The sequence below is a fragment of the Trichechus manatus genome, unplaced genomic scaffold (assembly GCF_000243295.1).
Source record: "Trichechus manatus latirostris isolate Lorelei unplaced genomic scaffold, TriManLat1.0 scaffold00001, whole genome shotgun sequence".
NCBI classification, from domain to species: domain Eukaryota; kingdom Metazoa; phylum Chordata; class Mammalia; order Sirenia; family Trichechidae; genus Trichechus; species Trichechus manatus.
The window spans coordinates 35,655,499-35,666,538 of NW_004443937.1; the positions used below are offsets into that span (position 1 = coordinate 35,655,499).

The 11,040-nt window shown below is 41.6% G+C and overlaps 1 protein-coding gene across 5 annotated transcripts in view; it reads left to right on the plus strand.

Annotated features, from left to right (window-relative positions):
• Positions 1 to 11,040, plus strand: part of CCDC66 (coiled-coil domain containing 66) — a 60,440-nt gene that overhangs the window by 36,173 nt on the left and 13,227 nt on the right. For 4 of the 5 annotated variants that reach the window (XM_012554189.2, XM_023727439.1, XM_023727449.1 and 1 more), the window contains 5 exons: positions 5,271 to 5,402; positions 6,019 to 6,266; positions 6,466 to 6,550; positions 7,338 to 7,499; positions 10,219 to 10,363. In XM_012554189.2, coding sequence (XP_012409643.1) covers positions 5,271 to 5,402; positions 6,019 to 6,266; positions 6,466 to 6,550; positions 7,338 to 7,499; positions 10,219 to 10,363 — 772 coding nt within the window. The remainder of the gene's footprint in view (positions 1 to 5,270; positions 5,403 to 6,018; positions 6,267 to 6,465; positions 6,551 to 7,337; positions 7,500 to 10,218; positions 10,364 to 11,040) is intronic. The other variant, XM_023727453.1, reaches the window with a different exon arrangement.

Consider the following 11,040-nt stretch of genomic DNA (forward strand, 5'->3'; position numbering starts at 1 on the left):
ACGTACTAAATTGAAGCTTAAGAATATCTGAAAAAGGAGAGATTCTAAAATCCTACAGAGAGCAAGCGCAGAGTATATGTAAAAGAACAAGAATGAGATTGGAATCAAGATTTTCAGCAACACTGATTTCCCGGGGGTTGGAATTGCTGGAACTCCCCCCACCTGAAGCCTTCAGCTTTACCATCTTCAGGTTGTTCCTGGGGGTGCTTGCGGCCATCCTAGAAAGGAGTCCTTCAAAATCTGGTTGTACTGTGGCTCTTTTAATGCAGGGGCTTTGGTGGGGGGTGAGGGTGGTCGAAGTCCTCAGTCCTGGCCACCTGAAATTGGGCCCTCAAGGTGGCCACCTGATGGAGGTAGCAGTCGGCCAGGTGATGTTGTTCCTGAATAGCTGCTAGAAGAACCCAGCAGACATCTCTGGGGGTGGGGCAGCCTTGTAGGAGTGCAGGGTCGCCTCTGGGGTTTGAGGAGGGACAGGGATGGCACTACTTTGACCCCAAGTTATTTTGTGGACTTCTTGGGCAGCTGAGGTCCAAGGGTCGCTTGGTGGGTAATTGTCGAGGGTCTCAGATTTGGGGCAACGCAAGAATAGCAGAAGACCCTGGTGCCAGCTGCACTGTTAGAGGTGGCACAGTGCCTTTTCGAATTTGGAGTCTGGGGTCTCGGAGGCCATGCTTGGGGAAAGCACCTTGAATGTCGTGATCCTACTCTCCAGGCAACACAGCAGGATGGAGGGAAGAGGGTGCCTGAGCATCCCCGGGCACTGGAATGGATGGGTCCCGTAGCATTTGGTTGTTGCTTGCCAGCAGTGATTTTGGCAAAAATTGAAAAATCCCTTAATGGTGGCGAAAATTAGTACTAGGCAGGCTAGCAGCCTCCAGACCCAGACGGGCATCCCAAAAACTTTGAGAGGTGTCAGCAAACCTCAGCCACAAATTGAAACTCCATACGCTGATGTGGGAGTCTTGCCAGCTGCCTTCCCATCCTCATTGCCAGTTTTATCTTTGAGGGCAGATTTTTCTGATTAGAGGGCTTCCCCTCTTGTGGGTTAAGGCTGGTGAAAGGTAAGAATACTGCCCATGCATGCAAATGATGCACAGGGGTTTACTGGCCCTTACAGCATCAAGCATCGGGGAGTCTGACCACGCAGGCCCCGGGCATGGCAGCTGGGCAGCATTGCGACCCTCTGGGAGGCGGTTCCTCCAGGAAGCACTCAGGGATGGTTCGAAGCCCACTCCTTCTTTACCAGAGTTTAGTCTCCAGTGTCACCAGGTACGTCTGTCATGTCCTCAGCAAAGCAGCTATTCTTGGAGGTGTTTGCCCTTTTGGTGTAGGACACGTATTTCATCAGGTATTTGCATGTCTTTACCCACTACATCTGCAAAGCTAAATTGGGCTTGTGACGGGTATCCTTTCTTCTCACCTTGCAGGATGCTTTCTGGTCCATAGTGTCACTCATCCCAAATGAGGCCCATTTAATGTAATATCACAGTGGCCTCAATCAAAACTTCTGCTCATTGAAGTTGACCGATAAGATTATAAAATAAAGAGAGGAAAAAAATATTTGCAGATCACCTATCTGATAAAGGACTTATATCTAGAATATTAAAAAGAAAAACTCAGAATTCAGTAATGAGAAAACAGCCCAAGTTTTTAAAACAGGCAAAAGATTTTGAACAGACGTGGCCCCAGAGATAGATATATGGCAAATAAGCACATGAAAAAAAACAAAACAGGATTTTTAGCCCTATGTACACCTCTGTGGGAATCGACTTGAAGGCACACAGCACATGGGCCTTCTGTAGCTCCCTTTGTGGTGCAAAAGGTTTGCGCTCAACTGCCAACCTAAAGGTTGGCCTTTCTTACCCACCCAGCAGCACCACAGAATAAATACCTGGTGATCTGCTTCCATAAAGATTACAGCCAAGAAAACCCTGTGGAGCAGTTCTCTGTAACACACGGGTCGCCGTGAGTCAGGACCACTTTATGGCACCAGTTTTGTTTTGCTTTTTTATGGGCCTCCTGTAGAGTTTTTGGGTGGCGTGAACAGTTAAGCGCTCAGCTAATAATCGAAAGGTTGGCAGTTCAAACTTACTCTGGGGTGCCTCAGAAGAAAGACCTGGCAATCTACTGCCAGAAGGTCACAACCACGAAAACCTATGGAGTGCAGTTCTGCCCTGGAACACTTGGGTCGTCATGAGTCAGAATCGACTTGACAGCAGCTGGTTAAATTTGTTTTTTGGCTTTTTTTTGGTAAGGGCCTTTTGGTTACAGAAGATTTTAAATAAGGTATTTTTCAAGTTAAAAGTAATTTCACCTTTGTTTTGCTCATCTTTCTCTTTGAAGATCCTGTTCTTTGTAGCCCAGTGTCCTGACCTCTGCCCCACTACCACGCTTGTCTCCTTAGCAGGCAGGTGAGGGCGGCAGGTGGCTGGGGGAGTGAGGAGCGTGTCAGTGCATGGACTTAGAAGCAGACTGGCAGGCGGGACCATTCTGGACCTTGACAGGGTTATCCCTGAGAGTTCTTTCCCACAGCAGCATTTCTGAAGACTGCTTCAAGGAGAGAAGGAATGAAGTGGAGCCAGCCATCTCTAGTGGATTGTTTAGTAAAGGTCTCTACTTTGAGTTCTGATTTACAGCCGCCATTCGTGCAGCATCTGTATTAGGAATAGGACTAACATTTCCTAGCAGACTAACTTAAAGATAAAGAACGACATTAGCATCCTGGCGCTTCAGGACTGTTTGTGGGGAAAAGTGTAGTGTGTTCTCAGGCTGTCACTTGAAAATGGCCCCAAAATGAGTATTTAGAAAAGTTTTTCATGTAGGAGAAGGGATGTCTCAGATGGCTGACATGAGGGAGGTGAAATGAAAAGGTGTGAGTGAGCCTGGGACGAGAGGTTTCTCTCTGTAACTTCCGAGGAATCAGTGGAGGGGTGGTGCTAGGCCACTGTCAGCCCACAGCGCTTGTCATACAGCGTGACTTCCCTTACATACTCGACTTGCCTCTGTCCACTGAACGAGCTCTGAAAATCGAGAGGGAGAAAGAGAATGCCTGGGATTCCATTCCACCTGTCACCTCGGTGCACCTCCCAAATCCTTGCCTTTTCAGTCCTGTAACTGAATGAACGTTGGGGGAAACGTGAAAAAGAATGTCAGAGAAGTACACTGACTTATTCATATGGCAGGTGAGGTGGTGGTAGCTTTGTAGGACACCCTTGAGTGAGAAATTCAAGACTTTATTGAAAGAAATCATTAGATTGTCCAGAGGGTTAGAAACATAAAACATGTATATAAACCACTGTGTGGGTGATTTTTAGGAATTTTCACTTATTTTACCTTACATACACACTGACCTTAATGTCTGACCTCTAAATAATGTGCAACTTCACTAAAGTTTGGAACCAGAACTGGTTACATCAGACTTAAAACAGATTTGCAGAAAAGATGATTAATTGCATTGCTGAGAATTTCTTCTAAGGAACTCACAGGGTCCATTTACATTCTTGTTTTTCTTTTCTCATTTTGACCTCCTAAATAACACTTTTCTGGATAAAAGAATTGTTAGGTCATTTACCTGAAGATAATGTTCCCCTTGAAGTGGTTCTTTTAGGCTGAAATAAATATGATGGTTCTTATCTGTTAGAAATTTGTAAGAGCGTCTGAGACAATAAGATTTTTCTTTTTGGTATGAATATATCCTTTGATCAAAGCAACAGGTTGTAAACTATGAGCTTTTCCATTGTTCCTGGTAAAAACAAGGCCAGAAAGAAACATTGTGAGGCATACTCCCAGGCTAGTAGTCTGCCAAATCATTTTTCTTAATTATGTCCTGCAGTTATTTTGTATAGTGAAATCTTTGTTGCTTGGTATTGCATTTCAGGACAATTGGAGTAGACTGTATTATTTCCTTTTTGTTAGAGAGTACTAAACTCTCATAAATTAAGGCAACAACTTTTATGTTAGCATTTTTATTTTATTCTTTATTTTCTTAGGATTTGGGAAATCATTGTAGACACGGTTGTTTGTTTTTTTCCTTGTTGAGACGTCCTAGCTTGTCATAGGGCTGTAGCAGCAGAGTTGGAAAGGAAGAAGAGGATACTAGCGCAACATCCTGATTCAACAGGGAAGGCTTCTTGTTCTCTTACATCCTCCTTCTTCTTGGTCCAAAGACAGTATTTACGGCAGTCCAAAGGCAGATGTTAAACAGCATTCATCTGTTTTAAATGATCAGTAACTTTTTTCAATTTGTACATGAGGTTGTATTTGGATTTTGAAATTTTTCTGTCTTATAATTGTTTTGGAGAAATCATTTCTGTCGGAACAGCGACGGTAGCCAGCTACACAACTCTTACAGAGAAGTGGGGCCAAGGAGGGTCACTCCGAAGAGTCAGTGACCCAGGCTTCAGTCCCAGGAGTTTATTTATAGTCAGTACAGCAAGCAGTGAAGCAAATCACAGAACAATGGGCTTTAGGTGAATAACAATAAGTCTCGGGTAAGGAAGAATGGGTTTCAAGTAAACAAGTCAATTAGTAAAGGAACAGTAGGTTTTGGAAAAACAAGTCATGCCTAATCTCTTTCTCATCGCTGACACGTTTCACCGTGTTCCGCGCATGGGCGTTTGAGAGGCGAAAGTTGGCCATAGTGCAGCCATGTTTAAATGGCACATATCCCCACAGTTTTCCATGTATTTCTTGTTAGAAAGTTCTTTTCCTTACAGTTAAATAGCTTACTATGTACTATATTTTACAAATATGATTCTGATATTCGGAATACTTACCTAATTTTGTATATTAGGATTTTTTGTTAGAAATTATTGCTCATCTTCGAGATGAATGGGGAGTATTGGTGGTTCAGTGGTAGAATTCTTGCCTCCCATTCAGCTGGTTTAATTCCTGGCCAATGCATCTCATGCACAGCCACCACCCATCTGTCAGTGAGGCTTGCAGGTTTTAGTGGGGCCTCCAGACTAAGACAGGCTAGTAGGAAGAAAGGCCTGGCAATCTGCTTTCGAAAAGCAGCCAATGAAAACCCCAGGATCAAAACAGTCCAATCCCCAACTGATCATGGGATGGCGTGGAACCAGACAGCATTTAGATCTGTTGTGCGTGAGGTCACCATGAGCTGGGGTCCAGCTCGACAGCAGCTAACAACAACAGAGATACATACCTTACCAGCTTAAAGCCTTTATAACTTACCTTGGCAAAAATTGGAAGTATAAAATGGTTAGAAAAGGAGATCTGAGCTTTCTATGGCGATGATGGCTCTTGTTTAGGAAGCAGTGCCCCTGGAGCCCCCTGTCAGTGCTGTGAAACAAGAGCAGCAGAAGAAATGGATTGGAGAGTTGAATAAGCAAATCGAAGAGGACCGGCAAAGAAAACGAATGGAAAAAATGATATATTCAAAGGTAACTTAGGAGATTTTATGAAGTCTAAAGAAAAACATTTTTTTTCCCATGCAAAATAATTTCTTAAAGCTTATAAGTATTCTGAAGCTACATGACCAGACCAGAGTACTTAAAGTATTCTGCATTTGCTCATGTCAGCCTGCTTTCATTAAATGGATTTAGCAAGTGTGAATTTCGTAGCTTCCTATAATGTACTTTTTAGTTATTTCCTATTTCTCATATTCTCCTAGTTACATAAATGTATATGGAATCAAAACAGAATACAATTTTGTTAGTTTTTATGGTACTTAGTCTGCTGTAAAGAGTCTGTGGGTGGTGCAGTTAATGTACTCTGCTGCTACCTGACAGGTTGGAGGTTTGCGTCCACCTAGAGGAGCCTCAAAAGAAAGGCCTGGCTGTCTGCTTTCAACAAATCAGCCATTACAACCCCTGTGGAGTACAGTTCTACTCTGACACACATGGGGTCGCCATGAGTCAGAATCGACTCGACGGCAACTGGTATTGGTATTCTGCTGTATGGTGACGTTTAGAAACACATTTTCGTTTGTCACTTATGATTTTGTATGTGAGAGAACAGTTGTAAAAATTCTTAGCAGTTCTTATTTGTCGTTATTAGGGCGAGGAACGTGACAGATGGGCAATGCATTTTGATTCCTTTAAGGGTTATCCTGGTTCTCAGTCTCAGCTGTCCTCTCGATCAACACACAAACAAGAGTACTTGTGTGTCTCTCCTGACACTCAAGAGCTAGCTGACATCAGCAGTGTTTGTACACCTACAAATGGAAGCCAGGTTGGACCTTCAGGGGAAAGACCTACAGCAAGACCTGTTAGGGACGTGGCTGTGACAGACAGTCAGAAAATGAAGTAAGTTCGTTCTTCAGTATTTACTGATGGTTGAGAAAGTCTGCATGCTTTAGCAGGGCTGTTATTTTTGTATTATGTCTAATTGGTTTCAGTGCTTGGTATTTTTCTTTGAAATAGAAATGATGTAGTAGGTCTATCCCAAGCAAAAATGAGCCCACCTTTTTGAGATTGTAAAGATGTGATGGCTCTGTCTTGGCAGCTTTCTCCGTTCCATGACTGCTCTCTTGGACCCAGCTCAAATCGAGGAACAGGACAGACGACGACAGAAACAGTTAGAACATCAGGTATTGCCTTGTGCAGTGTTTTCCTTTGCCATAATAACTAAGGAAATGGAAATTTAGATTTTGATATAAACTTAAAGCACAGGTCCTACCCGGTCCTGTAGTGAATTAATCCCTGCCCTGACTGGCATTGTCAGAATTGTACTCATGCTTAGAAGCAGCAGTATCATAAAAAATATAACCATTTTTTGCCTTTCACTAGAGCAGGTCTCTAATATATAGTGTTTATAAATTTGCACTAGGTCTTAAGTTATTGAATATTTTTCCATCAGTTTAGTTTTGATGAGTTCTGTTCAGGATGCAAATTAGTTCTTTGAAAGTGAAATACATAGGGAATTAAAATTTTGATTAAGAAATCTAGCAGATAATATAAGAAAGGAGGCTAAGATTAAAATGCCGTCTCCCAATTTCAGTCTGATGCTACAGGACTTAAATGTCTGAATAATTGTTTAAAAGTTTCGGTAAAGGAAGGGACGTAGTTACGGTGTTACTCCTGATCAGTGAGCAGACACTCAGAATACCTGCTCCTGGCCAGGCACGGTGCACAGCCCTGAGATGATTTCTCACATTGTTTCTCTGTGTGGCTCCTGAGGTTGAAGAAAAGGCATTATAGAGCTTGACTGGACAAGTGGGAGGTGGGAGAAATACATGGGGAATTTGACATTTGGACTTGACTCATATGTGGAATACTTCCTGTATGCTGATAAAGTTATTCTAGAGTCACCAAAATTTGTTTGGTGCTGCATGGGTTTTTATTTGTGACAGTGATTTTTGTGATTGTTATGACTAGAAAGCCATCACTGCTCAGGTAGAAGAGACGCGCAGAAGGAAGCAGCTGGAAGAAGAGCAGAGAAAGAGGGAAGAACGAGAAGAGGAGCGTCGCTTAGCCCGGGAGCGAGAGGCGGTGCAGAGACAGTATGAAGAAGACATACTTAAACAGAAACAAAAGGAAGTGGGTAGTGCATTCTGACGGTTTAACGTTTTAGAATAAAAATGGATGTAGTATATTGTCTTTATCTGTGTTTTTCAATGAAAAATAACGAGAAGTGGAACATTTGCATGTGTTTTGACACTATGAAGCTATATGTGGAAATATTAAAGTTCTGCATAAAGAAAAGTCTGAAAGTCAGAGAGACGTTTGAGAAGGCTTTATTATTTCACATGATTAGTTCAGAAATGATGTGTTGCCTGGGCTTTTACTTTCTGCTAAAAGAAGGTCAAGATGAGTTATCACAGCACAAAGCAAGAATTACCCATGTGCTTGTTTTTGAGATATGTTTTCAGTAATAATAATTACATTAGTAATTATTCTAGATACGTTAAGAGGGATGATAACCTTTCTATCCATATCCACTTATGAAAAGGATCGTATACTTGCAGAGTAATTGGCTGGCATTGATGATCTGGCTTGTGACTGTTAAAGGTTTTCTCTGTGCGAAGTAGGAGCCTTTATGAAGAGCAGCCCCCTGGTTGCTAGGAGACCCCTGTGTTGAGTGGTGCAGACAGGATCGTCCTGGTGGTGTCAAGTGCTGAGTTTGAGCTGACCTGACAAAAAGCAGATTGTACAGTGTGGGATTTGACTGCCAAAGAGTCTAGTGCTTTAAAGAGTAGAACACAGAGCAAGTTCCCCTGAAGCTGTGGCGGGTGGGGCCGAGAGGTTGAGTTTTCTGGCTTTTTCCCATTTGGAAGCTTCACTCCAAAATTAGCTGATAAAGGGACACACAGTGTGGTTCCGATTTCATTGTGTTGAATAGGCTGAGCTGGCTACTCATATAAAATAGCTACACAAGAAAATCAATAAAATACTGCTTACTTGAACTGCAAGGTATGACCACAACTTGTGTTTTACTTTTTAACATCTATTTAACTTATTTTTCATCTTAACAGAGTTATGATGGAATTGACCATTGGTTTTTGAGACTTTATTAGTATAAACTTGAAATGAATAAAGAGTTGTTAAATTTGCGATCTAATATAGCTGTAGGAAAAGATGTTAGAACACCTGTAAACAGTTGAATTGGCAAAAGTTGTGTGATATATTTACAACAACGACAAAAAAAAAGAGTAGCTGCTGAGTCTGCTTATGTGCAACCGAACACCTCATGGGATTTGGTTCCTTGGTTTGAAGGTTTAGGGTCATGGTATCATAGGACATCCCAGTTAAGTGGGCTGATAACATATTTAGTGCTTTTGTTCTACCTCCTAGTTCATTGCTTAGTGCCTGGGGTCTTAAAAGCTTGCAAGCAGCCATCCAAGGCACAACAGTTGGTCTGTATTCACTTGGAGTAACAGTAAGAAGGAGCTTCAGGAATAGAAAGAAGGTATGGAATATGTGGCTAATTGCCTTCATGAACCACTGCTTTCTCCTTTGCCATGAGACCAGAAGAACTGGATGGTGCCTGGCAAACATTACTGAACATTTTGATCAGAGATTCTCTAGAAGAATCCTGATCAAAAGGGAGAAAAGGCAGAACAATTTCAGATTCTCATGGCCTCTAAACTTTCTGGAGCTGTGGAGGGTAGATGAACCCCTGAAACTATTGCCCTGAGATAATCTTTGAACCTTGAACCAAAAGTATCCCCTGAAGTCCTCTTAAAACTGAACAACAGTTTAGCTTAACTAGTGAAAAAGATCTGCCTTGAGCATAATGGTCTTTTAAGACCTATCTATATAGGATCAAATTGACAGCAGCAACTCAGAAGATTGGATGGGAACCTTAGGGGGCAGTGAGTTTATGTTAATGGAGGAGGAACAACTTGGAAAAGGATGGTGAGAATGGTTGTACAACTTGAAGAATGTAATCAATGTCACTACATTGTACGTGTAGGAAACCATTGAATTGGTATATATTTTGCTGTATATATCCTCAACAACAACAACCAAATAAATAAAATATAAAGAAAAAAAAATGTATCCGCTAGATTGGAAAGCACACGTTTGGAAAAAAATATTTAATTCACTTATTTAGCACAAATTTTTGCAGTGTCAGCTTTATGACAGGTTCTGGGGACACAGAGAGTGATAGATACCACACAGTTATGTTCCTCACAAGTCATCTGATGGTACATGGTAGAGATCATTCCACTAGGAATTATTGTATCCCGAAGTCCCTGACCAAGAGCGGGGCCAGACTTCAGCAGTTATTATCAGAAGACTGTCATACTTTTTACTCCAAAATTTTTATATCTAAACCTTTTTTCTTGCTAAGTGGATGCCATATGTGCTTACGATTTAAAATAATTTTTAATGTTTTAAAGAGAGAAATAGTATTTATTCGTTCAGTTATTCAAGAGATATGGATTGAGTTTTTATTTTTCCAAGGCAGAGCATTGTCTTAAGTTTGTAACAAGCCTGATGTTTCTACTTGAAAGCTTCATAAGGATCTCAAACTTAGAATGTTCAAAACAAACTTCTGGTTCCCCCACTAAAACATTAGTGTGCACCAAGCCTTCTCCACGTCCATAACATTTGGGGAAAAAAAAATAAAATAAATCTTTTAAAAAGAAAAAAAAAAAAAGATGTTAGACTGTAAGGTCCAGAAGGGCAGGACCCTTGCCTTGCTTACTGGTACACTCCCAGTGTGTGTAACAGTGCCTGGCACACAGTAGGATCCAAGAAAATGTGTTTGATATTTGTATTTAATGACTGTGTACACTTGTACTATTGATAGGAAATCATGACTCTCAAGACAAATGAGCTGCTGCAGACAATGCAGAGAGCTCAGGAACTGGCACAGAGACTGAAACAAGAACAGAGAATCCGAGAATTGGCTCAAAAAGGACACGACACTTCCAGATTGCTTAAAAATCTTGGTGGTAAGTGCTTAACCAGAATTTTCTTTATACTGTGTTTTGAAAATTATGTTAAATAATTGGCTATTTTTAGTAACTTTAATACACTTAACTAAATTTTTTTTTGTTACTTTTTTTTTTTATTGTACTTTAGATGAAGGTTTACAGAACAAATAGTTTCTCATTAAACAGTACACATATTGTTTTATGACAATGGTTAACAACCCCACGACATGTCAACACTGTGTCCTCTCAAACTTGGGTTCTCTATTTCCAGCTTTCCTGTCCCCTCCTGCCTGCTAGTCCTTGTCCCTGGACTGTTGTGGCCCATTAGTCTCATTTTGTTTTATGGGGCTGTCTAATCTTTGGCTGAAGGGGGAACCTCGGGAGTGACTTCATTACTGAGCTAAAAGCGTGTCCTGGGGCCATACTCTGGGGATTTCTCCAGTCTCTGTCAGGCCAGTAAGTCTGGTCTTTTTTCGTGAGTTAGAATTTTGTTCTACATTTTTCTCCAGCTCTGTCTAGGACCCTCTGTTGTGACCCCATCAGAGCAGTCAGTGGTGGTAGCTGGGCACCATCTAGTTGTACTGGACTCATTTTGGTGGAGGCCATGGTAGTTGTGGTCCATTAGTCCTTTGGACTGGTCTTTGCCTTGTATCTTTAGTTTTATTCATTCTCCCTTGCTCCCGAAGGGATGAGAC